We start from the raw sequence: 27,825 nt of genomic DNA, 5'->3' as shown, positions 1-27,825 counted from the left end.
GAATTGTACAGAATGCAAAGGATTTTGAGGAAGAAATGTTCTATAACAATTCTGTAAGAGTAATTCTCACAGGATAATAGAAACTGTGGACTGAGATATTGGAGGGACAAGGGTAACATGTGAATTCTATTTCAGGAATTTGAAATCTTTTTTTTTTAACTTTTATTTAATGAATATAAATTTCCAGTGTACAGCTTATGGATTACAATGGCTTCCCCCTCCCATAACTTCCCTCCCACCCGACACCCTCCCCTCTCCCGCTCCCTCTCCCCTTCCATTCACATCAAGATTCATTTTCAATTTTCTTTATATACAGAAGATCAGTTTAGTATATATTAAGTAAAGATTTCAACAGTTTGCACCCACATAGAAACACAAAGTGAAACATACTGTTTGAGTACGAGTTATAGCATTAAATCACAATGTACAGCACATTAAGGACAGAGATCCCACATGAGGAGAAAGTGCACAGTGACTCCTGTTGTTGACCCAACAAATAGACACTCTAGTTTTTGGCGCCAGTAACCACCCTAGGCTGTCGTCATGAGTTGCCAAGGCTATGGAAGCCTACCAAGTTCACCGACTCTGATCATATTTAGACAAGGTCATAAAAGACAGGGTGAGGATAGTAACCAATGATCCTAAGAGTGGCATTAACCAGGTCTGAAAAATTATACAGCATTAAGTGGGGAAGAGGACCATCAGTACACACAGGTTGGGAGTAGAGCCATTGGAGGTAGAGTAGAGGTTATGATTACAAAGGAATGAGGCCCAAGTGTGCCAGACAGGGTCTAGAACAAAGGACAGAGTCATTATTAGAGGAGCTAAGAAAGGTGCTGTCTAAGCTACAATTAAGTTTTCTGATTGAGAGGCAAATAGAACCTGATAGAAGGGGCTTTAGGTGGGCTTTAGGCCTTGTAAGTTAAGAGGCCCAGACCTATCTATCTCTTCACATGGGGTAAAGTCTTTTGTCATCCACAGTTATATATGATGTGCTGCTCATAAAACTAAAGCCTTGTTGGTTCTGTGTTTAGCTGTCCTCATATAGGTTCCTATGGACTTTCTCCAGCCACTTCTATTGTATTCAGTGCTTTGGGATGACTGTAAACAGATGAAGCCAATAATGTATTAACAGTACCAACTGAGAGAAAGTATGGTTAACTGAGGTTACTAAAAACAAAAAGCAATTCAAATCAATTGGCAATCTACAAAAAGAGTTAAAGATTTTAAAAGCTATTATTAAAATTGCTATATTGGTCTATTATGTTATGTTATATGTGTGTACATATTGTATGTCCACATGGGAAAATTTTATTAAGAATTTTATTTTAATTGGCTTATAGATTGTCCATAAATTTAAGCCACTAAAATTAATCAGAGATACATTTTAATTCGTGTGACCTGAATCTCTGCATCATAACGGTGACAGAGAGCACGTAATAGATAGGATGAAGAATAGAAGGCATTTATACTCACTTTAGAGAGGAATATAAATAGCAGGGAATAAAGAGAGGTTAGTTGACAGAGGTCAGACTTGATGGTCTTATATTCTCTATGCAAAAAGGTAAAGACTGTTTTGGAAGCTCTAGGGTAAGGACTTGAAAGTTTTAAGATTTGCAGTGGCTACTCTTGTGAATGGAAGCAAGATGGAGCCAAGTAAAGAACTTGGCTCTGGGCCGGCGCCGTGGCTTAACAGGCTAATCCTCCGCCTTGTGGCGCCGGCACACCGGGGTCTAGTCCCAGTCGGGGTGCCGGATTCTATCCCGGTTGCCCCTCTTCCAGGCCAGCTCTCTGCTATGGCCCGGGTGTGCAGTGGAGGATGGCCCAAGTGCTTGGGCCCTGCACCCGCATGGGAGACCAGGAGCAGCACCTGGCTCCTGGCTTTGGATCAGCGCGATGCGCAGGCCGCAGCGGCCATTGGAGGGTGAACCAACGGCAAAGGAAGGCCTTTCTCTCCGTCTCTCTCTCTCACTATCCACTCTGCCTGTCAAAAAAAAAAAAAAAAAAAAACTTGGCTAATCATTAAAGGATATTTGAAAGTATACATCTAAAGTAGCACTAATTTGCAATCCTTTGTGGGTTTTTATTTCTAGCTGATAGCATGTGCTGCAAGAAAAGAGTTTGTTCTGAATGCTGTAAAGCTGATAATCTGTAGTATAGGTGCCACATATACAATGTAATTGTCAGCTTTAAAATGTATTCTCTCACGTTCAAAACATAGCAACTTATTTCTAGTGAGTTCAGTGGTCCATGAGATACAGTGAGTCTGTGATTTTAAATCAAAAACCTTGCAGGTATGGAGATATTCATTAAAGGCAATATAGGATATATTTCCCAAGGAAAGTTGATGTATTCTTATAAAAGTATCCAACATTCTAGTTAAGCAATGATACAATTTTGAACTACTGCAAATTATTTTGTAAATATAATATTGATCACTTTTTATGAGGATCCATTAAGTACTTTTAGAATCCCATTGAAAATCTGCTCGTGTCATTACCAGTCAGAGATTAGGATGATTATTATCAAAATTTTACATATATGTTATTAGATTGGGAGATGAATCTTTTGTTACTAATTTTTATTGTACATATTTGTGGCATATAGTGTGATAAGTGAACACATTTAATGTGTGTAGAGCAAATCAAGTCAGCATTTTAACACTTCAAACATTGATAATTTTAAAAATTTACAAATATATATATATTTATGGAGTATTATATGACCTTTCAATAAATGTATATAAAGTGTAATTATGAAATCAGGATACTTAATGTTTACCTCTCTTTGTCATTATTTATGATTGTAGATTTCAAGCTCCTTTTTTCTATTTGCTCAGAAAATATATAATAGGTAATTTTGAACTGTAGTTACACCAGTGCACTATGTAACACTAGGAACTTACTCCTATAACTGTAATATGGTACCCATTATATTGTTCCTCTAATTCTCTCCACCAAATCCTAGGCTCTAGTAGTTACCATGTTCAGATCAACTTCTTTTAGTTTTCATAAATGTGGGAAAACATGCCATTCTTTGAATGGAGAAAGTCATCATTAAGAATCTTGCCTTCTGGGGTAAGTGTTTAGCATAGCACTTAAGATGTCACTCAGGGGGGCCAGGCCCATGCTGTGACTCACTTGGCTCCAGTCCAGCTCTCTGCTGTGGTCTGGGAGTGCAGTGTAGGATGGCCCAAGTGCTTGGGCTCCTGCACCCTGGGAGACCAGGAGGAAGCACCTGGCTCCTGGCTTTGGATCGGCGTAGCTCCAGCCGTAGTGGCCATTTGCGGGGTGAACCAACAGAAGGAAGATCTTTCTGTCTCTCTTTCTCATTGTCTAACTCTACCTGTCAAATTAAAAAAAAAAAAAAATGATGTCACTCAGGGTACATGCATCCCAAATCATAGTGCCTGGGTTCCAGTCCTGGTACTATTTCCAATTTCAGCTTCTTGCTACTGTATATGCTAGGAGGCAACATGTGGCAGTTCTAGCAGTTGAGTCCCCAAGACCAACATGGGAGACCTAGATTGATTCCCTGGCACGAGACTTTGGTGTGGACATTTATGAGTGAATTAGCAGATGAGACATCTTTCTGTCGCTACCTCTCTTTCTCTCTTTCAAATAAGTTTAAAGAAAATAATCTTGAATTTTTTCTAGGAAATTGAAATTGTTTGATGCTACTAATTCTTGATCTTTTTTCTAACAAAATTGATACAAAAATGTATTTATTGAACTGTTAATGCCTATTAGATATTTATGAATGTTTTAATTCACTCATACCAATTTAAATTATGTTTTGGAAATATTTCCATTACACATAAAAATTATCAAATATATTTTATTTATACAGGGAGCAACCTATGAAGATGAAATTGATAATATTAAATATACCATTTCAAAAATTAATGAAATTTTGGCTCATACTTCACCAGTTTTGATTGTTCAAAGATGGATACGTGGGTTCTTAGTAAGAAAAGCTTTGAGGTATGTTTTATTTTCTTTACCATTTGAATATTGAAATAAGAAAATCAATGCTGAAAAGTCAGTTCTCCAATAATTTGTACTTTCATATTTTCTATCGTAATGATTCTCTATCAAAATAGTCTAGTTTTAAGGAAAATACTACATACTCTATAGTAATATATAATATAATTTAATTGATATTTAAATCATTCATGGAAAATGTGTATTATGAAAAAATATGCATAGTTTTTGAAACTCTCTGACCAGAATTTATCTTTTAATTTCATTTTCTACTTTTCAAAGTACCCGTGTATTAAGCATAATCATGACATTTTTATCTAAAAGTTATCAATCAAAAGCACATTGAATTTTTCATGTAATAGAAATGTAAAACGTGAACTGTATAATAGGATACAATAAGTATATAAACCATGAAACAAAGAGATAATATGAGAATTTTTCAATTTGTTTAGATATGAAGAAAATTTTGCCAAGACATGATACCATATCAGTATATCTTACCTTTAGTTAGTTGTCTCCTTTTGTTCTTATTCTTGGCATTCTTTTGCAGTATTTGACCTTCGTAAATAAAAAAAAAAAAAAAAAAAAAAACCTCTTTCAACATTGTTCTTTGCGAGAAACGATAGGATATTTTGTCACTGATTTATATGTCTCAGTTTTGCCAAATATCAAACATATAAAAATAAGTCAGCATTTTCATTTACCTTATTCTCAGTTGCTAAATGGTAAAGTTGAGAAGATAGCAATGAAATTTAACCTTAATAGGTAGGATTAAAATAGACCTAGAGTAGGACAATGGGCTTTTCCTGAGGAAGCTATATTAGTAAGTTCCCCCGAAATGAGACTCAACAACCTATGGTAAAGCAGAGAATGTTTTCCTTTATTAGCTGTATATGCTATGGCATAAGTGGCAGTAGTTCTGACGGAAGCAAATTTGAGGAATATATAGCAAAACTGAGATCAATACAGTGGTTGTAATTTCTGAGGAAGTGGTTCTATATACTTTCCAAACCTGGGTTAAAGTAAGAGAGTGAATGAATTCACAGATGGAATAAAGAATGTGGAAAAAAAGTAGGCAGTTGCTGACAGGTAAATATTTACTAAAAATATTATTTCTGTCTTATATGTTCTGTTTAAATTTGGTCTGTACTTTATATGAAATAAACATCTAATTAAAGGGCCTTATTTATTTATTTATTTATTTTTTGACAGGCAGAGTGGACAGTAAGAGAGAGAGAGAGACAGAGAGAAAGGTCTTCCTTTGCCATTGGTTCACTCTCCAATGGCCGCCTGCGTTGATCGGAAGGCAGGAGCCAGGTGCTTCTCCTGGTCTCCCATGCGGGTGCAGGGCCCAAGCACTTGGGCCATCCTCCACTGCACTCTGGGGCCACAGCAGAGAGCTGGCCTGGAAGAGGGGCAACCGGGACAGAATCTGGCGCCCCAACCAGGACTAGAACCTGGTGTGCCGGTGCCGCGAGGCGGAGGATTAGCCTATTGAGCCGGGGCACCGGCCAAGGGCCTTATTTTGAATTTATGTTCCTGGAAATTGAATTTTTATTTTTAAAATTGATGCTCCCTCCTATATTCATGTAGCTTAAGATGAAAACCTTGTTCATGGAAACAATTTCCTAAAACTCAGAATGTATGAAAATTGTTTGAATGAGTTTTGTGGGGTGAGATGTCTGTTATAATATATGACAGTACAAAACAGACTGATTTGAGTTTTTTCTCTCTGTAAAGCTGTGTTCCAATAGGCTCATTAATTAACTACTCAGAATTTCAATTTCCTCATCTGTAAAATAAAAAGTATAGGATAATAACAGTACTTATTTTTCTATTTACTAGTGGGGATTGAGATAATGAATATAATTCACATAGCACCTAGCAAAAGTGGATACTACGTTCTTTTCATCAGCTATTTAAAAATATTATTTTTTTGTTATACATGTCTGCATTATTTGACTCTGTGAGGACTTTCCCTAGATTTCTTACTCCTTTCCTATTACATTTTCCACAGCATGCACAAAGCAACCCTTCAAACATATAAATCTAATGATTTTGTTCATAAACTTAGATTCTTCTAGTGGCTCCCAGTTTTCTTAGGACAAATGTCTTGGATATTTACCCTTGCAGTGTCTTTCATAATCTGTTATTACAAGCACTCACCATACTGTGTTGCAGTTTTTTCTAATTATCTGTATTTCCAGATGTACTCTGAGATCTATGACATACAAGTATTACATCTCTGTTTTATTTCTATGCTGTAACTCTAGCATATAATAATGCTAACAACATGTTAGGTACTCAAGATATATTTGCTGAATTGATGAAACTATGGGAGCTGAAATCAGAAGAGTATTCTGGATTTATCAACAGGAAAGTAAAAAGCAAAAATTGGGAAACATGCAATGCTACCTTGAGAGGCATCTAAGGATTCCCACAATTTAGGGGTCCAAATTGTTAGTTCACTCTAATGTCTGTTTTTAGCCATGAGAAATGTCTATCACCCCAACATGCAAATATTTTGTACCTTGTTAAAATTTTTCACTTAACCTATTTGAAATATATACAACCTTGGGCCGGCACCGCGGCTCACTAGGCTAATCCTCCGCCTTGCTGCGCCGGCACACCGGGGTCTAGTCCCGGTCGGGGCACCGGATTCTGTCCTGGTTGCCCCTCTTCCAGGCCAGCTCTCTGCTGTGGCCAGGGAGTGCAGTGGAGGATGGCTCAAGTACTTGGGCCCTGCACCCCATGGGAGACCAGGATAAGCACCTGGCTCCTGCCATTGGATCAGCGCGGTGCGCCAACCGCGGCGGCCATTGGAGGGTGAACTAACGGCAAAAAGGAAGACCTTTCTCTCTGTCTCTCTCTCTCTCTGTCCACTCTGCCTGTCAAAAAAAAAAAAAAAAAGAAATATATACAACCTTGAAATATTATATATAACCTAAATTTAGAAAATTGTAATGATTAATGTTTTTATCTTTTAGAATTATATTTTTTTCAATATGGATGATAGAGTATTTGGGAAGTTCATTTTTATTTTTAGAATGAGATATTGCAATCCAATTGGCAGCCTCCTAAAGCTATGGGCAACTGTATTTGGGCCTAGGGAGAATTATCATTTGACTTAATGGGTTGTGAAAAAGATAAAAACATAGAAAATAAAATAGGAAACATTTACTGACTGTACAGTATATAAAAAGAATCATATTTAATTCACTTTAGTCCACATATCTCTCATTTAATACAGCAGAGCTTTTGAGTTTGCCCTGTACTTCTGTTTTGCAAATGAGGAATTGAAAATGTAAAGTTTGTGGAGAGTTTGGGAAAGGTATTAAATATCAGGTGGCTATTTTGTGTTGGACATATGTGATCTATTAAGAAGAGATGAAATTGTTTATGTAAAATCTGCAAGTGCTAGATTCCAATGTTTAATCTATTTCAAATTCCATGTTCCTTTTCCTTTTCTTTCCACGACCCTGTTAACTATTTCAGAATGCTCTAGTCTTTATAGTATGGTATGATATTTGTAAACTAGGATTTTGATACCCTTGCTACTGGGGTATCATGGCTCCTAGGCCAGTTTAGCAGACAGAATGGAAAAACAGATTACTTTTCTCAGAATGATTTCATTTAAATTTTGTGAATTCCAATTCAACACAGAGCGTTCTTCACTGCCTTCATTCAACATTATACTTTCTAGTTGCCTGCAAGAATCAGCAAGAATTTTATTCATTAATTTAATCCTACAATACTTGCCAAATAGTTTCAGAATTGCTGTTTGTGTGCTATTGTCAACATATTTAATACAATTCATATCTTTATTTAAATACAGCTCAAATTTACAGTATATGATGGCCATGGAACTGTTTTGCTCAGATCTTCTAGAACCTTTTTCCAAGGGATATATCTGACTTTATATGAAATTATTTGATACTTTTTAATGTAAAGAGACAAATTCCTTGGAAAAAAACCACAATTGTCAAATTGACAAATGAAAAATCAAAACATCTGAATAGTCTGACATACATTAAAAAATATAATCCTTCATTAAAATCCTTCCGATGAAGAGAGTTCAGGGCTAAATGACTTTACTGATGGACTCTGTACATTAACGGGAGCTACTATATCACTTTACAGAAGAATTTCAAATAATAAAAGAAAGACAATTTTGAGAAGTCAGCAAAACCTTGATATCAAAACTATGATAAGGACAATACAAGAAAGAAAATTGCATGCTAGTCTAAAGAATATAAATGTAAAAATCATGAAAAAATCTAGAAAATCATATTTAGTGTTATATCAAGAGAATAATACCCTATTACCAATATAAGTTGATTACAGGAATGTGGGGTTGGTTTGGCATTTGAAAATCTCATTAGCAGAATAAAAAACAACAATAACACCAAAGGCATTCCACAGGTTGTGCAATATCACATTTACTGAAACTTGCTCAAATTGTGAAACAGTTATGTCTTTGCATGGTCCCAAGATAATTGAGATTTGACCTCATTTGATCTCATCTCACATGGAATAGGCAGGATTCCATGGTGGCCCGCATGATCTTTGCTTCCTGGTGTTGCTATTTGATATTTTATAGATGTAATTAAAATTACTTATTAATCAGTTGACCTCAATATGTAAATAGGTTTATTCTAATCACATGAGCACTTAAAAAACATTTTTCTCTGACTGTGGAGCAGGACATCAGAGAAATTCAAAGCACAAGAGGGATTTGAACCACTTTTGCTGTCTTGAATGTGGAGAATACCACATACAAGGAAAACCAGAGTAATTTTTGTGATATAGGAGTCCTAAGCAAATAACTTAATTTTGCCAGCAACTGGAATGAGCTTGGAAATGAACTTTCCTCCTGAGTCTTCAGATGCAAGTTCAGCCCTGGCACTAAGTTTGTAGAATGATGTTCAATAGTAGAAAAATAATACCCCACAGGACTCTGCAAAGTGGGGACACAGTTACGATATACAGTCTTCTTAACACAATGCTTTGTAAAGTGAGGACTTCATGCATAAAAATCACTTCAATATTTGCACAAAAATCAGCTGATAAAATTCAAGACTTATTTAAGATAAAAAGAAAAGTTTAGCAAGCTTGAATCAGAAGGAAACTTCTTTAATCTTATAATATCTCTTCTACCACACTATTAACAAATAAATGTGAACTATTAGAATTTTTCTTCTGGAGATCAGGAACCAAGCAAGAATGGTGATGGTTGGTACTGTTCATTTAACATTGTAATTGACATGAGTCGGTAGAATAAAGTAAGAAAATAAAAATAAAGTAAGAAATAAAGTAAGAAAAATAAAAATAAATCTAAAGGATCTTTTTACCACCAGCTCATGCTAATTCCCTAGCCATAGGATTAATTTGAGTGTGATCCAATGAAGAAGAGAAAACACCTTTTTTTACAGTCATGTTTTATCCATTTTCTTTCTTTTGGATGATCCTCATGCTCATTATTAAAACATAAGAGCAACAGATACTTCCCTGGGGAAAGAAATGACACACAGAAGAAGTGAGCCACAAGAAACCCAGAGACATGGAGTTAGTGTCACACAAACAAAGTCTGGATCCCTTCCATGGATTTTTCAGTTTTGAGAGATGATAAATTGTCCTTTGTGTTTAAGCCATTTAAAACTGGGAATTCTTTCTTTTGTAAGACAAAAAGATACCAACTGATGAGTAAGCCTACTAGAAATATACTTAATGAATTTTTAAATAGCATACAAAATTCCTGCAGGGGCTTAACTACTATACAATTAGCAAAATATCTTAAGCACAGGTCTTCTGTGGATAATTCCTTTAACTTTATTTTTGGGGACCTCATTAAAAGACTAAATTGTTGATGCTTCTATAATACCTCAAATAGTGATTATAATCATTGTTATGTATTTTGTATACTAAAATTACTATAACATTAAAATAAACTGAAAGAAAAATATTGTCTACTTTTGATTAAATGTTTCATGGAAAAGGCATTTACAAACTTTAATTCATTTAAAAGTAAAGATGCACCTGATTCATTGTATTTTAATCAACACTGCATATACTTTTAATTAAAGTCTTAAGACTTTTGATACTTTTATCTCATGTACTGGATATTGTGCTGGACATTGGGTAATTCTAAAATGATTACATTTTAAGATAAAATTATTATTCTCTACTATGAGTGTGATAGTAGCAACCTATGTTATTGTCTAATAATCTGATGTTGAGAAATAGCTTGCAATTTTTATTTATAAGTAATGTCTTTAGAGTCTTCATTTTTTTCCCCTGTAAATAATTTTTTTTAATTTTTTATTTATTATTTTTTTTACAGCTTATGGGTTACAATGGCTTCCCCTCTCCCATAACTTTCCTCCCGCCCGCAACCCTCCCCTTTCCCGCTCCCTCTCCCCTTCCATTCACATCAAGATTCATTTTCAATTCTCTTTATATACAGAAGATCAGTTAAGTATATATTAGGTAAAGATTTCAACAGTTTGCCCCATATAGCAACACAAAGTGAAAAAACTACCGTTAGAGTACTAGTTATAGCATTAAATAACAGTGTACAGCACATTAAAGACAGAGATCCTACATAATATTTTTTTAAATTAATTAATTTTCTATGCCATTTCCAATTTAACACCAGGTTGTTTTTTTTCATTTCCAATTATCTTTATATACAGAAGATCAATTCAGTATATAATTAGTAAAGACCTCATCAGTTTGTACCCACACAGAAACACAAATGGAGAGCATTGGAAAAACCCTGCAAGATATAGGCACAGGCAAAGACTTCTTGGAAAATACTCCAGCAGCAAATGCAGTCAAAACCAAAATTAACATTTGGGATTGCATCAAATTGAGAAGTTTCTGTACTTCAAAAGAAACAGTCAGGAAAGTGAAGAGGCAACCGACAGAATGGGAAAAAATATTTGCAAACTATACTACAGATAAAGGGTTGATAACCAGAATCCACAAAGAAATCAAGAAAATCCACAACAACAAAACAAACAACCCACTTAAGAGATGGGCCAAGGACCTCAATAGACATTTTTCAAAAGAGGAAATCCAAATGCCCAACAGACACATGAAAAAATGTTCAAGATCACTAGCAATCAGAGAAATGCAAATCAAAACCACAATGAGGTTCCATCTCACCCCGGTGAGAATGGCTCACATTCAGAAATCTACCTACCAACAGCAGATGCTGGAGAGGATGTGGGGAAAAAGGGACACTAACCCACTGTTGGTGGGAACGCAAACTGGTTAAGCCACTATGGAAGTCTGTCTGGAGATTCCTCAGAAACCTGAACATAACCCTACATACAACCCAGCCATCCCACTCCTTGGAATTTACCCAAAGGAAATTAATTTGGCAAATAAAAAAGCCATCTGCACATTAATGTTTATTGCAGCTCAATTCACAATAGCTAAGACCTGGAACCAACCCAAATGCCCATCAACAGTAGACTGGATAGAGAAATTATGGGACATGTACTCCATAGAATACTATACAGCAGTAAGAAACAACGAAACCCGGTCATTTGCAACAAGATGGAGCAATCTGGAAAACATCATGCTGAGTGAATTAAGCCAGTCCCAAAGAGACAAATATCATTTGTTTTCCCTGATCGGTGACAACTGAGCACCAAAGGGGGAACCTACTGAAGTGAAATGGACACTATAAGAAACAATGACCTGATCAGCTCTTGTCCTGACTTCTAGATGTACAATGTAGTACTTTATCCTTTTTAGTATTTGTTGTTGTGTTGTTGTTCTAGTACTAGTGGCCTTAGAGTCTTCATTTTAAAATTTTTATTATGTAAAGAGAACAGATTTCATGTACTTTTTAAAAAAATTTTGTTTATTTGAGAGGTAGAATTACAGGCAGTGAGAGGGAGAGAGAGAGAGAGAGGTCTTCCATCCACTGGTTCACTCCCCAAATGGCTGCAATGGCTGGAGATGAGCCGATCTGAAGATAGGAGTCAGGAGCTTCCTCCAGGCTTCCTTCATGGTGCAAGGGGCCCAATGGGCCACCTTCTACTGCTTTCCCAGGCCATTAGCAGAGAGCTGGATCAGAAAAAGACCAGCCAGGACTAGAACCAGCGCCCATATGGGATGCTGGCACTGCAGGTGGAGGATTCACCCACTGCACCACAGTGCCGGCCCCAGATTTCATGTATTTTATAGTTAAAATTCTTTTTTTTTTTAAAACAGGCAGAGTGGACAGTGAGAGAGAGACGGGTCTTCCTTTTCCATTGGTTCACCCCTCAATGGCCACTGCAGCCAGCGCGCTGCGCTGATCCGAAGCCAGGAGCCAGGTGCTTCTTCTGGTTTCCCATGTGGGTGCAGGGCCCAAGCACTTTGGGCATCCTCCACCACAACCGGGACAGAATCCGGTGCCCCAACCAGAACTAGAACCTGGTGTGCCAGCACTGCAGGCGGAGGATTAGCCTATTGAGCTGCGGTGCCGGCTATAGTTAAAATTCAGAGATGACCATGTTTCCCTATCTCCCTCAATCCCCCTCCTTCCTTCCTTTCCTTTTTTTCTTTAATTTTTACAAAAAACATTTCAGTCCACTCTGTGATCACAGTCTTAATTCAACACATAAAACATATTAAAAACCACAATTCCACAGGAATATAAACAAAGGGCTAAAAACAATAATCAAATCACAAGATGTCCATTTCATTCCTATACAGAGAAAATATATGGTACTTATCTTTTGGGCATTGGATTATTTCTCTTTCTCTAAGCATTATGGTTTCCATTATGGTTTCTTGGAAGAGATAGGATTGCATTCTTTTTTATGATTGAGTAGTATTCTAGAATATTTCATTGTTTACCAAAGAATATATAAAAAAATCATTATTCTCTCATATGAAGAAATTTTTAGAATCTTCCTACTAATAATACATTGAGAAGCGTCAAAAACTTTAGAGATTAAATGTACTGGATCAAATTTGGTTTTGAAATTTTGTTGGTCATAGGCAATTCCTAAAAAGATTCATGCTCACTTTCTTTCTCATTTATTAGAAAATAATAAAAAAACTGTTTAGATATGATTTGATATCCTTATGTACTGTGAATTTTGGTGTTCAAAGTTGGCAGTGGACTAGAATCAACAGATGTGTATTAAAGTTCTAATTTGGTATTTTGTCCTAGTTATTTCATGTAATATTTCTCATTTGATCCTATATACAATCCTATAAATAAATTGCTTGAGGTTACAAAGCTAGTAAGTTACAAATACAGTTATGTGTCATAGCCAAATAAAGTACTTTAATTATTACATTTCTACTTGCTAGATTCTGGGAAAATCATTTTCATTTATGAAATTTTTATGTCAAAGTGATGAAATTACACAAATATATACTATTTGTCTTGTAGGTATGATATACGCTAGAATATATAATTATTTTGATTGTTTGATGCAATTTATGAAAATTTATTGATTGGTCTACTATCAGGTAGGCACTTTCTAGCTCCTAAACATACAACAATGAACAAAGCATCAAAATCACTTCCCTTATCAGGTTTGCATTTTAATGGAAATATGACTTTCACACAGATGAGAATAATGGTATATAATGACATATAGTGCTAAATTAACTCTATATATTATTTTATATTAAAAAAGTCATAATTATTCTTAAGAAATTATTTTATTATGATATACTTTATGTTTATACATAAAAATTATTTGTTTATTTGAAATGTGACAGAAGAGAAAGGGAGACACATACACACATAAACACACACACACAGAAAAATTGATCTCTTTGTGGATTCACTCCCCATCTGTCTCCAGTGGGTGGCCAAGCTAAAGCCAGGAGCCCAGAACTCCATCCAGGAGGTCTCCTATGTAAATATAGGCCAAGTATCTGAGGCATCATCTGCTCATCTGCTGCTTTCCTAGGCACATTAGCAGGGAGCTGGATCAGAAACAAAGCAGACAGGACTTGTACTAGCATGCTAATTGAGATGCTGGCATAGCATACAGTAGCCTAGCTGCCGTGGCACAACACCAGTCCTGTGTTTAAACTTCTAAATGTACTACTATGTTTATTAGTTCACACAATCCTCATAGCAGTGCTATTAGATAATTACTTAATAGATAATTGGGAAAAATTGAAAATCCATCAAAAATAGATAAAAATACAATCATTTAATACAAATGTAATCAAGAAAAATAATTATATTCTAGGAATGGAATATCTCCTTTAAGACTTCTGACATTGTGGTGTAGCAGGTAAAACTGTCTATAACTCTGACATCCCGTATGGGTGCTGTTTCATGGGGCTGCTCCACTTTTGAACCAGTTCCATGCTAATGCACATGTAAAAGCAGTGGAAGAAAGCCCAAGTGCTTGGGACCCTGCTCCCATGTGGTAGACACTGAACAAGCTCCTGGCTCCTGGTTTTGTCCTGGCCCAACTCTGGCCATGGCGGCCATTTGGGAAATGAACTAGCAGATGGAAGAACTCTCTTTCTCTCTCTCCATCTGTTAACTCTGCCTTTCAGATAAATAGAAAGTTTTTTTAACATTTATATAGGGATTATAACATAGCTATGGTGGTTATCTAATGTGTTGATGAGTTGTTCTTGAATTTTATATTTCAACACATTATTTAAGTGAACACTTTCTTTTGGGTCATCCCATATACATTTAGAAGGTTAGATATGATATTGCTGCAGATTGAATCAACCCCCAAGAACACGTGTGTAGCCTAATGGGGAAGTGTAGGTCATGAAGGCTCCTCCCTCATGAATGCATTAATATAAAAGACATTGAGGCTGTGAATTCATTCCCTTGCTTTTTTGTGTAATGTGTTGCCTTCTGCCATGTTATAATGCAGCAAGAAGACCCTCACCCAATGTGGTCCCTTGATCTTGGATTGTCTGCTTCTAGAACTGCCAGAAAATTAATCTCTGTTCTTTATAAATCATGCAATCTGTGCTATTCTGTTGTTGCAACACAGGAGGGAATAAGACAAATGTTTTGGAACTTGCAAATAGCAGAAGTAACTCTAAATGCTTGGGCAATGATACAATTTTTGGAAGTTTGTCCATGAAGAGCACAACAAATTTAGGAAGCTATCATAAATAGGCTTGGGAAATGAGCAGCAATGAGATGCAAAGCAAAGCCAAGACTCCATCAAAGAAGAAAAGTGTTCAGGGTGCAACACTTGTTTAAAAATTTATGTTCCTTTAAGTCATCCATGCATTAGTGATAATGATGTATTAGTAAGGCAGCCAAAATGGCAGGATTTCAAGATCTACTAAATGTATATAAAGTTTGTTTTTGTGTACCTAAACCATATTATTGTAATAAGCAAGACCGGTACAGGATCTGTAGAATACTGTAGCTAAAACATTTCTAATTTTTAATGTAATTGCTATTAAAGTTGTTATATACACACATATACATCACATAGGGGAGAGGGTGCTTCAAAATCTTCATGGGAAATTCACATGATATATATTTTTTGAAGATATTTATTTATTTGAAGGGAGAGTTACAGAGAGAGGGAGAGACACAGAGATCTTCCATTTGCTGCTTCACTCCCCAAACAGCTGCATTGACTGGGACTAGGCCAGGCTAAAGCCAGGAGCCAGGAGCCAGGAGCTTTATCTGGGTCTCCCATGTGGGTGCAGGGACCTAAGTCCTTGAGCCATCTTCTGCTGCTTTCCCAGTTCTGTTAGTAGGGAGCTGGATAGGAAGTGGAGCAGCTGGAATTTGAACCAGCACCCACATGGGAAGCTAGCACCACAGGTAGAGCTTAACCTGCTACGCCTCAGCACTACCCCCTCTCATGATATTTTTATTCCATTTTCCATGATCTTTTTGAAGTCCTCCTCTTGTCAGTGTGTGTGTGTGTGTGTGTGTGAGAGAGAGCTTATGTGCATGTGTATATATACATATACATATTCATATATATATATATAATGATGAGATCAGTGGTTGGCAAACTATAGCCTGTGAGAAAAGCTGATACAGCCAGTGAGTAAAGGAGGATGCTGTGTATGGTTTCAGTATTTTGTCTTTGAATTTTATTAGGTTTTGCCTCATGAGCCATTTTTTTTCACATGTGCTTGGAAAAATAGGCTCTGTGGTTATTGGCTAGGATATTCTTTTTTTTTAAGATTTATTTATTTATTTGAAAGAGTTACACAGAGAGAGGAGAGGCAGAGAGAGAGAGAGAGAGAGAGAGGTCTTCCATCCAATGGTTCACTCCCCAATCAGCCACAACAGCGAGAACTGATTGTGCCAACCTGAAGCCAGGAGCTAGGAGCTTCTTCCGAGTCTCCCACATAGGTGCAGGGGCCCAAGGACTTGGGCCATCTTCTACTGCTTTCCCAGGTCATTAGCAGAGAGCTGGATCGGAAGTGGAGCAGCCAGGTCTCAAATCAGCGTCCATATGGGATGCTAGGACTTCAGGCCAGGGCGTTAACCCACCGCCCCACAGCGCTGGCCCCTAGGATATTCTTTATGTTTCCATTAGGCCATTGGTTAGGTGTTAGATTACAACATAACACATACCTGAGAAAAGATACTTAAGGAGGAAGGAGTTTATTTCAGGTTCAGTTTTGAAGGTTCACAGTCCAAGATCAGGTCACAGTCCAAGATCAAATAGCTTCATCATTCTGTGATCTTGAAGTCTGGCAATAGTGGGGCAGGTATGGAAGATGGTCACATGGCAAGCCACAAATTAGAGAGACAGGTAGCACACTCAACATCTACCTTCTAAGTGACCTCATCTCATACAGATTTTGTGATTTGATCATGTTGTTCCTTCCCAATCACTTAATGCAGTCTAATCATCCCCATAGACCCACCCTCAGACCCACAGTTGAATTTTCTTGATCCTTAATCTATTAACCATTAATATTAACCCTTTTACTAACTTTTAACATCCCACAGCTTGGATACATAACATTTGATCAGATGGTATGTCTAAAACCTTTGTGTCACTCAAGTTTCTAACATTTGGTGATGAATCTATATACTTGGAGAATTAATTCATAGTTCAGGAAGTTTGCAGGTCTGACCCATGTTTTAATATCTATTCTTGCAAAGCTTCACATTTAGCCCATGTGAAGAGCTTTCCAGGAAGCGCTCACATCTCTCCTGAGCATTTCAACAAGGCCGTCAGAGATTATGGTATCTTATGAAGACTCTTTCAGGTGATCTCATACCTCACATTGTTCCTCTTAATATGTGGATTGTCTCAGTTTATTACTTGCTCTATTGTATATCAATACTGCAGGATAACTGCATTGTTAAAACCACCCTGGTTCTTTGATATTGAGCTATTTCTAACAATATCCTATTCTCAGCTCCAAATAAAAGCTATCCTGCTCTAGCCACGAAACTGCCTGTCCTTCTAGTCTTCTCTGCCATAGTATGACTTTTTGTTCCAAGTAGGTTGCTGGGGGTGGGGTGGCCTGCTGGTAATAAGAGTAACTCCAGGCTTACATGCTCTGATTTCACAGTTCTGACATTTAATTCTATTCTTCAATAAATAATTTTCCTTTTGTTATATATGCCTAGTCTTAAAACTGTTGCTTGCTGTTTGCATCCTCACTCAGCCTTTACAGAATTCCTATATTTTCAGAAAGCGATTTTCGAAGTTCTCTTCAGTTAAATTTGAAATGAATCCTGAAAGATGCCAAAATTTCCTTGTTAATTAAGAAACAATCACATAAATAGTTCTGGAATAAAAATAATTAAAATGCAACATTTTTAATATCGAATTATTATCAAAGATTACTTGCTTTCATCTTTAAGAGAACTTCCTTTCATAAGGCATATTTGCTGGAAGTAGATTCTGTCAGTTTTTATTGATCTTGGAAATCTAATCATTCACCTTTAATTATAAAGGATACTTTGCTGGATTTAAGATTCTTGCTTGAGGGCATGAGTATTTAACTTATCAGTTAGGTTGCCTGTATCCCACGTTAAGAGGGACTGAGTTCAATTCCTGGCTCTTGCTCTTAACTCCAGATTCCTGCCAATGTAGACCCTGGAAGGTTGCCATAATGGCTCAAGTAATTGAACACCTGTCACCCACGAGGGAGACCTGGATTGCATTCCTGGCTCCTGGCTTCTGGCTCCTGATATTGGTCCCAGGTTAGCCTTAGGTGTTGTAGGCTGTGGGGAGAGAACCAGTGAATGACAGCTCTTTCTCCATTGAATTCTCTCTCTCTCTCTTACTCTCTCTCTCTCTCTCTCCTTGTGTATGTGTGTGCATGTGTGAATCTTTGAGTTTTTCTTCAGCAGTTTTACTAAATCATAGTACTGCCTTTGATTCCCATTTTTAAAACTGAGAAATCACTAAGATATTTCATGGAGATTCACTTACATGTGTCCAGTCATTTTTTTCTTACTATTTTCCAGTATTTTTTTAATTGTCCTTAGATTTCAGTGGTTATACTATGTTGTGTCTAGATGAAGACATTTTTGTTTATTCTATTTATAGGTCATTGGGCTTCATTATTGTGTAGATCAATGTATTTATACCAGGTTTCAGAATTTTTTAGTCATTATTTCTTCCAACATTTTTCTTAGCTTTTCCGTTTTTGACCCTCCAATATTCCCACTTCTCATGTTGGTAGAATTAACTGTGTCCTACAATTATTTATGGGTCTATTCACTTATTTAATAATTTTCCCCTGTTAGATTGGAAATATTTAGTATTTTTACCATTAATTCTGATTTAATTCACAGGTACCATTCATTAGATAATATTTTGGATATACTCATACTGAATAAACAAGGCAAAGTATTAAAATTCATCTCACTTGTGTTCCATTGCCTTTTTATTGTGGCTAATATAAATTTTAAGTTTGTTTTATGGCTTATTGTATTTTGTAATTCTCTAGAGTATTTTTCTAGTGTTGGTAATGTAGTCAAAATATATTTTTTGTGATATAATAATTACTATTACCACATTAAAATGTTGCTTCTTCACTGAAGTGAAAAGAATACAAAAGAGTTTACACTGATTGTCTTGTATTTCTATTGATAATTTGGTCATGTTCCCCCTGCAATTACATTTTAAAATGCATACTGATCTGTAAGTACAGAATTGGTTTTGAATTCATAGCTGTGAAAATTTCTCAGTACTCATACATCTTGATGAATGTTGATGAAGAAATTTTTGTCCCTAAATAGTATTATGTAGTAATAAAATTAAAAAATTACATTAAATTTACTGCCATTTTTCATGTGGAAATGAATTCATATAATTTGTTAACTTTTAGAATTTTTGGGCTAAAAAAGATAATGAATGTTTCCCCCTTATATTTAGCCCCTTGTTTTTGCATAAAAGACATCATCTAAAAATTGTTAGAGAATATGAAGCAAAATGGATTTACGTAACTGAAACACATGAAGATAAACTCATTAGAGATGTCGTTTACCAGCCTGAAACTAATATAAAAGCAAACCTTGCTCATTGGAAATATGTAAGTATAATTGGTGAATTAATTCTCTTTGAAATATTTTTACTTAAAAATACTAGAGTTATAATTTTCCATAGAATTTTCAAGAATTTTTTCATTTCTCATAAATATCTTCTAGTACATTGTTAATAGTCTACCTTAGAATCTCTTGCTGTGAGAAACATAGGATAAAAATGTAGTACAGAAGTACTTTTGTGGTACTAGGGTTTAGGAATTCAATTCAATCTCGCTCATGTTTAGCAGTGACCCAACTGCTTGAGTTGTCATAGCTGCCTCTCAGAGTGTATGTACATTTGCAAGAAACTGGTAACACTGCCAGGACTTGAACCCAGGCATTCTGATATGGGATGTGGAACTCCCAAAAAGCATCTTTTTTTTTTTTTTAAAGATTTATTTATTTGTTTTTTAAAAAAGATTTATTTATTTATTTTAAAGATTTATTTATTTATTTGAGTTACACGGAGAAGAGAAGAAGAGGCAGAGAGAGAGAGAGAGAGAGAGAGAGAGAGAGAGATCGTCCATCTGTTGGTTCACTCCCCAATTGGCCACAATGGCCGGAGCTGCACCTGTTTGAAACCAAGAGCCAGCAGCTTCTGCTGGATCTCCAACGTGGGTGCAGGGGTCCAAGGACTTGAGCCATCTTCTATTTTTTTCCCACACCATGGCAGAGGGCTGGATCAAAGGTGGAGCAGCCAGCACTTGAACCGTTGCCCACATGGAATGCTGGGACGCAGGTGGCAGCCTCACCAGCTAAGCCACAGTCCAGCCCCGGAAACAGCATCTTAATTCACTAGGTTGAGATCTTGGGCCCATCTGCCTTGCTGTATGCTTTATACAGAGGACACTTTCAGTGAAGATTGTATATTTATATTCAAATTGTTGTATTTTGATAATGAATTTGGATGTGCTGATAGTCAAGGTAAATAAATATATATGGATATGAATATGTATATAAGTTGTGTTATGGCATATAACTATTATATATACATGACAGAAATAAATATTAACTTTAGTTAATGTCTGTGAAGTTATATAGAATAAAACATTGTCAGGGACATGGAAGGATTTTGAACCTTATTATACTTTTGTTAAAATATATTTACTATAAGGTATTTTCTCAATTATCTCAAATAATTAATAATTCTACCAACCACATCACCATTAATGTACTTTTTAAAAAAGATTTATTTTTATTTACTTGAAAGACAGTTACAGAGAGAGGTAGATACAGAGAGAGAGAGAGGTCTTCTATCCACTGGTTCACTCCCATAATGGCTGCAATGACTGGAGCTGAACCGCTCAGAAGTTGGGAACCAGGAGCTGATTCCAGGTCTCCCATGTGGGTGGAGGGCCACAAAGACTTGAGCCATCTTCTACTGCTTTCCCAGGCCATAGCAGAGAGTTGGATTGGAAGCGGAGCAGCTGGGACTAGAACCGGCACACATATGGGATGCCGATACTTCAGGCCGTGGCTTTAACCCACTATGCCACAGTACCGGCCCCACCATTAATGTAATTTAAAGAACTATTCTTTCATTGTGTGAAAATACATTCATTGTCCTATGCTTTCTTATTGTTTACAGCCACCATTCGTACAGCGTTATATAAGTTGTCATCAGCTCAATTGCTTAAAATAATTTGATGTTAAGATTCAGTTTTCATTAACTATTCTTTCTGGGCCTTAAAATGGCCTTCAATCTCCTTTTGGGTAATTTATAGTCCCCTCTTCAGTTCACTGGATTGATATACTTTTTGTAGTATTTTTACCATTCACTTACATTGTTTTTGTGCCTTAAAGTTGAATTTCTTAGAAACTAATCAGAAAAAAACTGATATCAGAGAGCATCTAAAAAATGTAGATCCTATGGGGTAGTCATAAGGGTTAAGAAGTAGGGAAGCCGGCGCCGTGGCTTAACAGGCTAATCCTCCACCTTGCGGCGCAGGCACACTGGGTTCTAGTCCCGGTTGGGGCGCCGGATTCTATCCTGGTTGCCCCTCTTCCAGGCCAGCTCTCTGCTATGGCCCGGAAAGGCAGTGGAAGATGGCCCAAGTCCTTGGGCCCTGCACCCGCAAGGGAGACCAGGAGAAGCACCTGGCTCCTGGCTTCGGATCAGTGAGATGCGCCGTCCGCAGCGGCCATTGGAGGGTGAACCAACAGCATAAAGGAAGACCTTCCTCTCTGTCTCTCTCTCTCACTATCCACTCTGCCTGTCAAAAAAAAAAAAAAAAAAAAAAAAAAGTAGGGAAAACACTGGGAGTGAGTAAACATTAGCATTTAATATTGATATTTGATTTCTAAAAAAATAATGTAAGCAAGGCAATAGATGGATTTGCTAATAGAATTTAAAGTTCAGCAATTCATTAGATGAACTAATCAATGTCTGAATCTGTTCCTTGTTTTAGATAAAATATTGTTAATTTAAAGGCCTTAAAATTGGGGCCAGTGTTGTGGTGCAGTGGCTTAAGCTACCACCTATAGTGAGCACCAATTCACCTCCTGGCTGTGCTACTTCCAATTAAGCTCCCTGCTAATGTGGCGCAGAAAACAGCTGATGATGGCCCAAGTACTTAGGCCATGCTCACCATATGGGAGACCTGCATAGAATCCCAGGCTCCTGGCTCGGGACTGGCATAACCCTGGCCATTTTGTGAGTGAAACAGTGGATGCAAGATCTCTACCCATCTCTCTGTAATTCTACCTCAAAAATAATAAACAAACAAATAAATGTTATAAAATCTCTCATGACTTTGGAAAAGCTATAATGCAAAACTGGATGTCCAAATAAATATTCAAGTTTATGGAGTAAGAATAAGTAGAAAATCACATATAAAAGCAGAAGTCAGGATTCATGAGGAAAAAATTGATAAAAAGGAACTGTATCAGAATAGGAAGAAATTGATGATAGCAGCAAAAGGAGTATTACTTATCCATGAATTACAGATACTAGTCAATGTGATTGCTGCTTATGCGTGTTTGACTCTCTTTGATGCAGCATTATGGTGATGAATCCGTTAGATCACGTTTTCGGAAACTTGGATACCATTATGATAGATTGGGGAGAAATGTAGATACTATTATGATGGATTTTGCTGAGACATCCAAGACTATTTAAAAATCTGCTTTTTCATAGTCAATCCTTTTCCTCAAAAAATACTGAAGAAAATACAAGAATGAGGAGTGAGCAAACACAGCAATCCCTTACTAATATGTTATTATTCTCAAATTCCTTGTAAAATTATAGTAATCTAAGATGAAGTGTAAGATAATTTCTCCATTAACTATACTTTGTTGGCATGTATGGACTTTTTTCATTTATTTCCTACTCAAACATTGAATTTAAAGGGATATAATGTGAGAGAAATGAAAGAGATTTGGGATTGACTGGGAGAAACTTGCCATGATATTTTTCAGAACGAGCTTGGCTCCCTTATTTTCCCCTGCCTCTACTCACTTCTCACATCTGAGGTTTCCATAAGATGATTAGTCACTGTGTGAGGAAGGAGGAAAAATACATCTGTGAAGAAAATGATGGATGGGAAACCTTTACTGCTTCAACTTTATGAAGGGAAAAGAAAAAGCAACTCTTTGGGTTGTGGATTTCTGTCTCCTCTTGTGGTCCACTTGCTAGAATCATGGTCTACTCTTTTCATTAGAACATGAGCAAAATTGCTGCTTGGCCTTTTGGCTAGGATCAAGTATAGAACATGAGCAATACCCTTTCTCCTTGAGGCACAGAGATTGGAATTTCTCATCCTTTGTCTTGACTCATCTTCTGGAGAGAGTGCTTGGTTCTTCCTGGTAAACAAAAAAAGAGCAAAATACTCTATAGGGTAATCCATTGCAACTTCTCTAGAAGGGATTTCTTATTTCAAAGCACTTCTAAATTAATGTTCCTGTCTAGTAGTCCTTCATGCATTCTATAGAACCAGGAAACATCTGACATCTAATGTAATATTCCAGCTTGTTTCTAAATTAAGATTTGTTGTACAACTGATGATTTGGCTGCACTGTAGAATATTTTTTATTGATTTTGTCTTGCTTCTGAAGATTAATTTTTACCATAAATAAAACTGATGGAATTATATAAATTTATGTTGAAGGCCATTTTTATAAAACAACACAAAATGTTCTCAAATAGAAATCTCCCTGTGAATCCTTTTCATTAATTATTATTAAAGATACTTATTTAAAGGCTTAAGTTTTTTTTAACGTGAGAAACTCTTCTTATTTTACTCTATTATGACTTGATAAGGACTCCAAAATATAAACAAATTAACTTTTTAATTATACCACATGTGCCTGAAAAATAACCTAAAGCATACTTATCAAGATGTTAATAGTAGTTATTAAAGTGATAGAACTTCAGGTGATTATTGCTTTCAAGCAGTTTACCGTTAGACAAGTCTCTCTTTTGTCTGTCAGTTTGTCTTTTTGTCAATTAAAGATTTTAATTGGCTTTAATTTTATATTAGAATTGTCAGCTTCATTCCATAAAATAGAATAAGTATTCCTATATTACTTTTAAACCAAATGTCATGTTTTATTTACAAAATAAAAATAAATAAAATATGCATTATGAATAAAAAGATTTTATAACGTAAGTATAACATTTTTATAACATTGACCTACATTTTTATAACATGAGTATAGAGCTGTTATCTACAAAGGCTTTTATTTTATATAATATGCCACGTCATAAATATCTTCTTTGTAATTAACTTTTTAATAGCACTTTTAGGTTCACAGCAAAACTGAGAGGAATGTGTAGAGAGTTCCTTTACATATCCCCCCATATATAACATTTCCCACTATAGACATCCTGCAATACAGGAGTACAGTCTTTACAACCAGTGAACCCACAATGACACCTCTGCAGCATTGAAACCTTATGGATAATTATTTTTATGTTTTTATCAATGTATTTCATTGTTTTGTGAAGTAAATGTATCTTTTGTTATTACCTGAAAAGTAACCTTTATTTTCAGGGAGGTTCTGGAATGTGATCCTAATTTATATTATGTAAATAAGAAATTTTATAATATCTTTACGTCTTCTTTAAAAATGTCTTTGTTATTGTTATAAAGTCCTGTTTGTCACTGACCAGTAATATACTGTATTTCAAATGACTACTTATTGAATACTAGTAATGTCCTTAGTGTTGCAATAAACTGTAGAGACTTAAAATTTGGAATCAAGCAAGTTCTATGCTGGAAACTGTAGGAGACAGAGAAGAGCTAAGGAAATATCACTGAGCAGAGACTAATTTTTATAAAATGAAATTGAAAGGAGCATACAAGTTCAGTTTACTCCATCAGTCATTTATATCCTGGGGTTCTCGTGTATGGAGCAGAAGTGGTATATTAATACATCTGGTAATTAGTGACTTCATTTCAGGTAGATGCATAAGCTATCTATTAAAATAATCTGAATGGACATACTAGAGCTGCTAGTGGCTAAGTGTAATTTAATTTAGATTCAGTAATCTTTTGGATTCCAAAAAAGAAAAATTGATAGCTTAGAAGATAAGCTATTACTTAATTACCGTGTTAGTACATATGGGCCTAAGTTCAACAGTTTAATGAAGTATTATTGTCATTTACTACATGTATTCTAGGCTACAGTCACATGATAATAAAAAGTCATATTCTAGGCTACAGTCACATTGATAATAAAAAGAAAATAAAAACAAAAAAAAGAAAAAAACAAACAAAAAAGATAATAAAAAGAAAATAAATGAAACATACCTCATTACTCAACAAGTTCATTGAATTTGAAAATATAGAAGATCTCTTTCTCTCTCTTTTTCTCCATCATTTGCTCTGTCTCTCTGTAACTTTTACTTTCAAATAAATAAATAAATCATTTAAAAAGAAAAAAAATAAAATAGAGGACTTCTGCTAAACATTTATTCCCACAAATATAATTTCATCATTTCCTTTGAAATACAAGAATATGATTACAATGTGACACTTGAACTGGGAATGTTTTATATTAACTTAACAGTTAGCAGTGATGATCTAAATATATTTCTACATTCTTTATTTGCCATATATTATGGTGTCATGGTTTAATTATGCATGGCTATAATTTTAGAGTATAAAATTATCTAATATTGAATATGCTGTCTACATAAAGCAGCATTCTTACTCATTAGCTAGATGTCTTGTGTCTAATGTGACTTGCTCATGAGACATATATAGATATCATATTTAACAAAGTTCTGAATAGATCTATTATAATAGTTTATAACACATATTCCTTTAAATAAGTCCACTGTGGTATTTTTAAAGATAGAATTTTGTCATACATGTCACGAATAGGTACCTGGAGATAGCAGTGAAAATTAGAGTAAGCATTTATGTGAAAGAAACTGGAAGGAAGGAGAACATTAATTAGGACTGGGAGTAATCACCCTGAATAGCAGTGGTTTGTACAAAACAGAATTTTGTTTTTCTCTCATACAAAAGACAAGAGAGTAGAGGCAGGTGTCATGGTGTAGCAGGTTAGTCATATCCACTCTGCTTCCAATACAACTTTTTCTCTTATGTATTCTGGAGGTATCTTATGATAGCTCAAGTGGTTGGGCAACTGCTACTCATGTGGGAAACCAAGATGGAGCTGTAGGCTCCTGGCTTTGGCCTGGCCCAGCTCTGATTGTTGCAGGAAATTGAGGAGTGAACCAACTGATCGCTCTTGCTCTTTTTTACTCCTCTCACTCTTTTGCTCTCATTCTTTCTAGTGGATAAAAATAAATAAATAAACATTTAAAAAGTCAAGAGATTGACAGTGTATAGCTGATGTAACAGTTCTGTATGATAATGTTCTCAGAATCCTTCAATTTCTATTCTGTGGTTCTGCCATAAATGACCTCTATTTCAAGGTCATCTCATGATCTATTATGACTTCACCAGATACAGTAATGATGGGATAATGAAGACTGGGCACAGAAGTTGTTTTCACTGTATGAGAAGTTCCTACCAGCTGCCATACAACATTCTAGTAATATCTAGTTGTGAACAAATTAGGCATATGGCAATACCAGCTTAAGAAATATAAATCCCATTCTGGCCATCCATCTTCCCTAAAAAGAAGGGGATTTTTTCATACAAATTTTGTATTTTATTCTTATGCTCCAGAAGTCTTAAATTGGATTTACAGAGCTAAAAATCAAGGTTTTGGAAAGGACTGGTTTGGTTCCTCCCAGAGACTCAGAGGAGACTTTGTTTCCTTACCTGATCCAACTTCTGCAAGGAACATGCTTATATTCTGTTATTTGTGACCCCTACTTCACAACACTGCAGTTTCTTGCTTCCATTGCCCCATTTCCTACTTCCTGTCTTCCTTGTATAAGAACTCCTGATATTACATCAGATCTGCCTCAATATTCAGTTCATCTCCAGGCCTCTAATCATATCTGCAAAGTCCTTAAAGTGTCATGGACTGAATCTTTGTGCCCCACTTGCAAATCCATATGTTGAAATCATACCCTCATAGTCTAACTATATTTGGAAATGAGGTCTCTAAGAGAGTAATGAAGGCTACATTATTTCTCAAGGATGGGGCCCTAACTGATTGGATCAGCATCCTTATGGAAAGAGACAGGAGAGCTGCCCTTTTCCAACCTTATGTAGACATACTGAGGAAAGATCACATGAGGACATGGTAAGCAAACAGCTATCTGCAAGCGGCTAACAGAGCCCTCATAGGAAATCAAATCAGCCAAAACCTTAATATCACACTGGAGCTTTTATACCTGTGAGAAGACAAACGTCTGTCGTTTAAACTGCTTAGTCAGTCTGTGGTATTTTACAGAAGCCTGAGCTGCCTAATTTATTCCATGATATTGAGAAGGTTCTAGGGATTAGGTCGTAGGCATTTTAGCAGCCCTTTCTTCAGCATGTCATGCTCTATCATAGATGGAAATATTGTTTGACAGAGCCTGGGAAATTTCACCTAAAGACAGTTGGTAATGCCTATGTCTCTGTCTCTGTCTCTGTCTCTCTGTCTCTGTCTCTCTGCCTTCCTCCATCCATCTTGTTGTGTGAAACAAGTACATCACTGCTGGAATTCCACCTTAGGCTATGAGAATGAAAGCTACACTTAGAGTGGTGAATTAGAAGCTGGAAGTATCCTTTATTACAGAAAAATGTTGAGCTGTGATACTAGACCTGGATTTCCTACATTTGAATATTCATGTGAGATAGAAATAATAAACATATTTGTTGGATGGATCAAGCCCCTTCTATCAGGTTCTATTTGCCTCTCAATCAGAAAACTTAACTGTAGCTTAGACAGCACCTTTCTTAGCTCCTCTAATAATGACTCTGTCCTTTGTTCTAGATCCTGTCTAGCGCACTTGGGCCT

The 27,825-nt window shown here is 36.0% G+C and overlaps 1 protein-coding gene across 1 annotated transcript in view; it reads left to right on the top strand.

Annotated features, from left to right (window-relative positions):
- LRRIQ3 (leucine rich repeats and IQ motif containing 3) overlaps positions 1 to 27,825 on the top strand; it is a 144,563-nt gene that overhangs the window by 32,123 nt on the left and 84,615 nt on the right. The window contains exons 4-5 of the mRNA XM_062193399.1: positions 3,850 to 3,983; positions 19,307 to 19,463. Of these exons, the coding sequence (XP_062049383.1) occupies positions 3,850 to 3,983; positions 19,307 to 19,463 (291 nt within the window). The remainder of the gene's footprint in view (positions 1 to 3,849; positions 3,984 to 19,306; positions 19,464 to 27,825) is intronic.

Source organism: Lepus europaeus, chromosome 5 (genome assembly GCF_033115175.1).
Source record: "Lepus europaeus isolate LE1 chromosome 5, mLepTim1.pri, whole genome shotgun sequence".
Classification (NCBI taxonomy): Eukaryota; Metazoa; Chordata; class Mammalia; order Lagomorpha; family Leporidae; genus Lepus; species Lepus europaeus.
The sequence above is the reverse complement of the archived record's forward strand: the minus strand, read 5'-3'. Positions and strand labels throughout refer to the sequence as shown.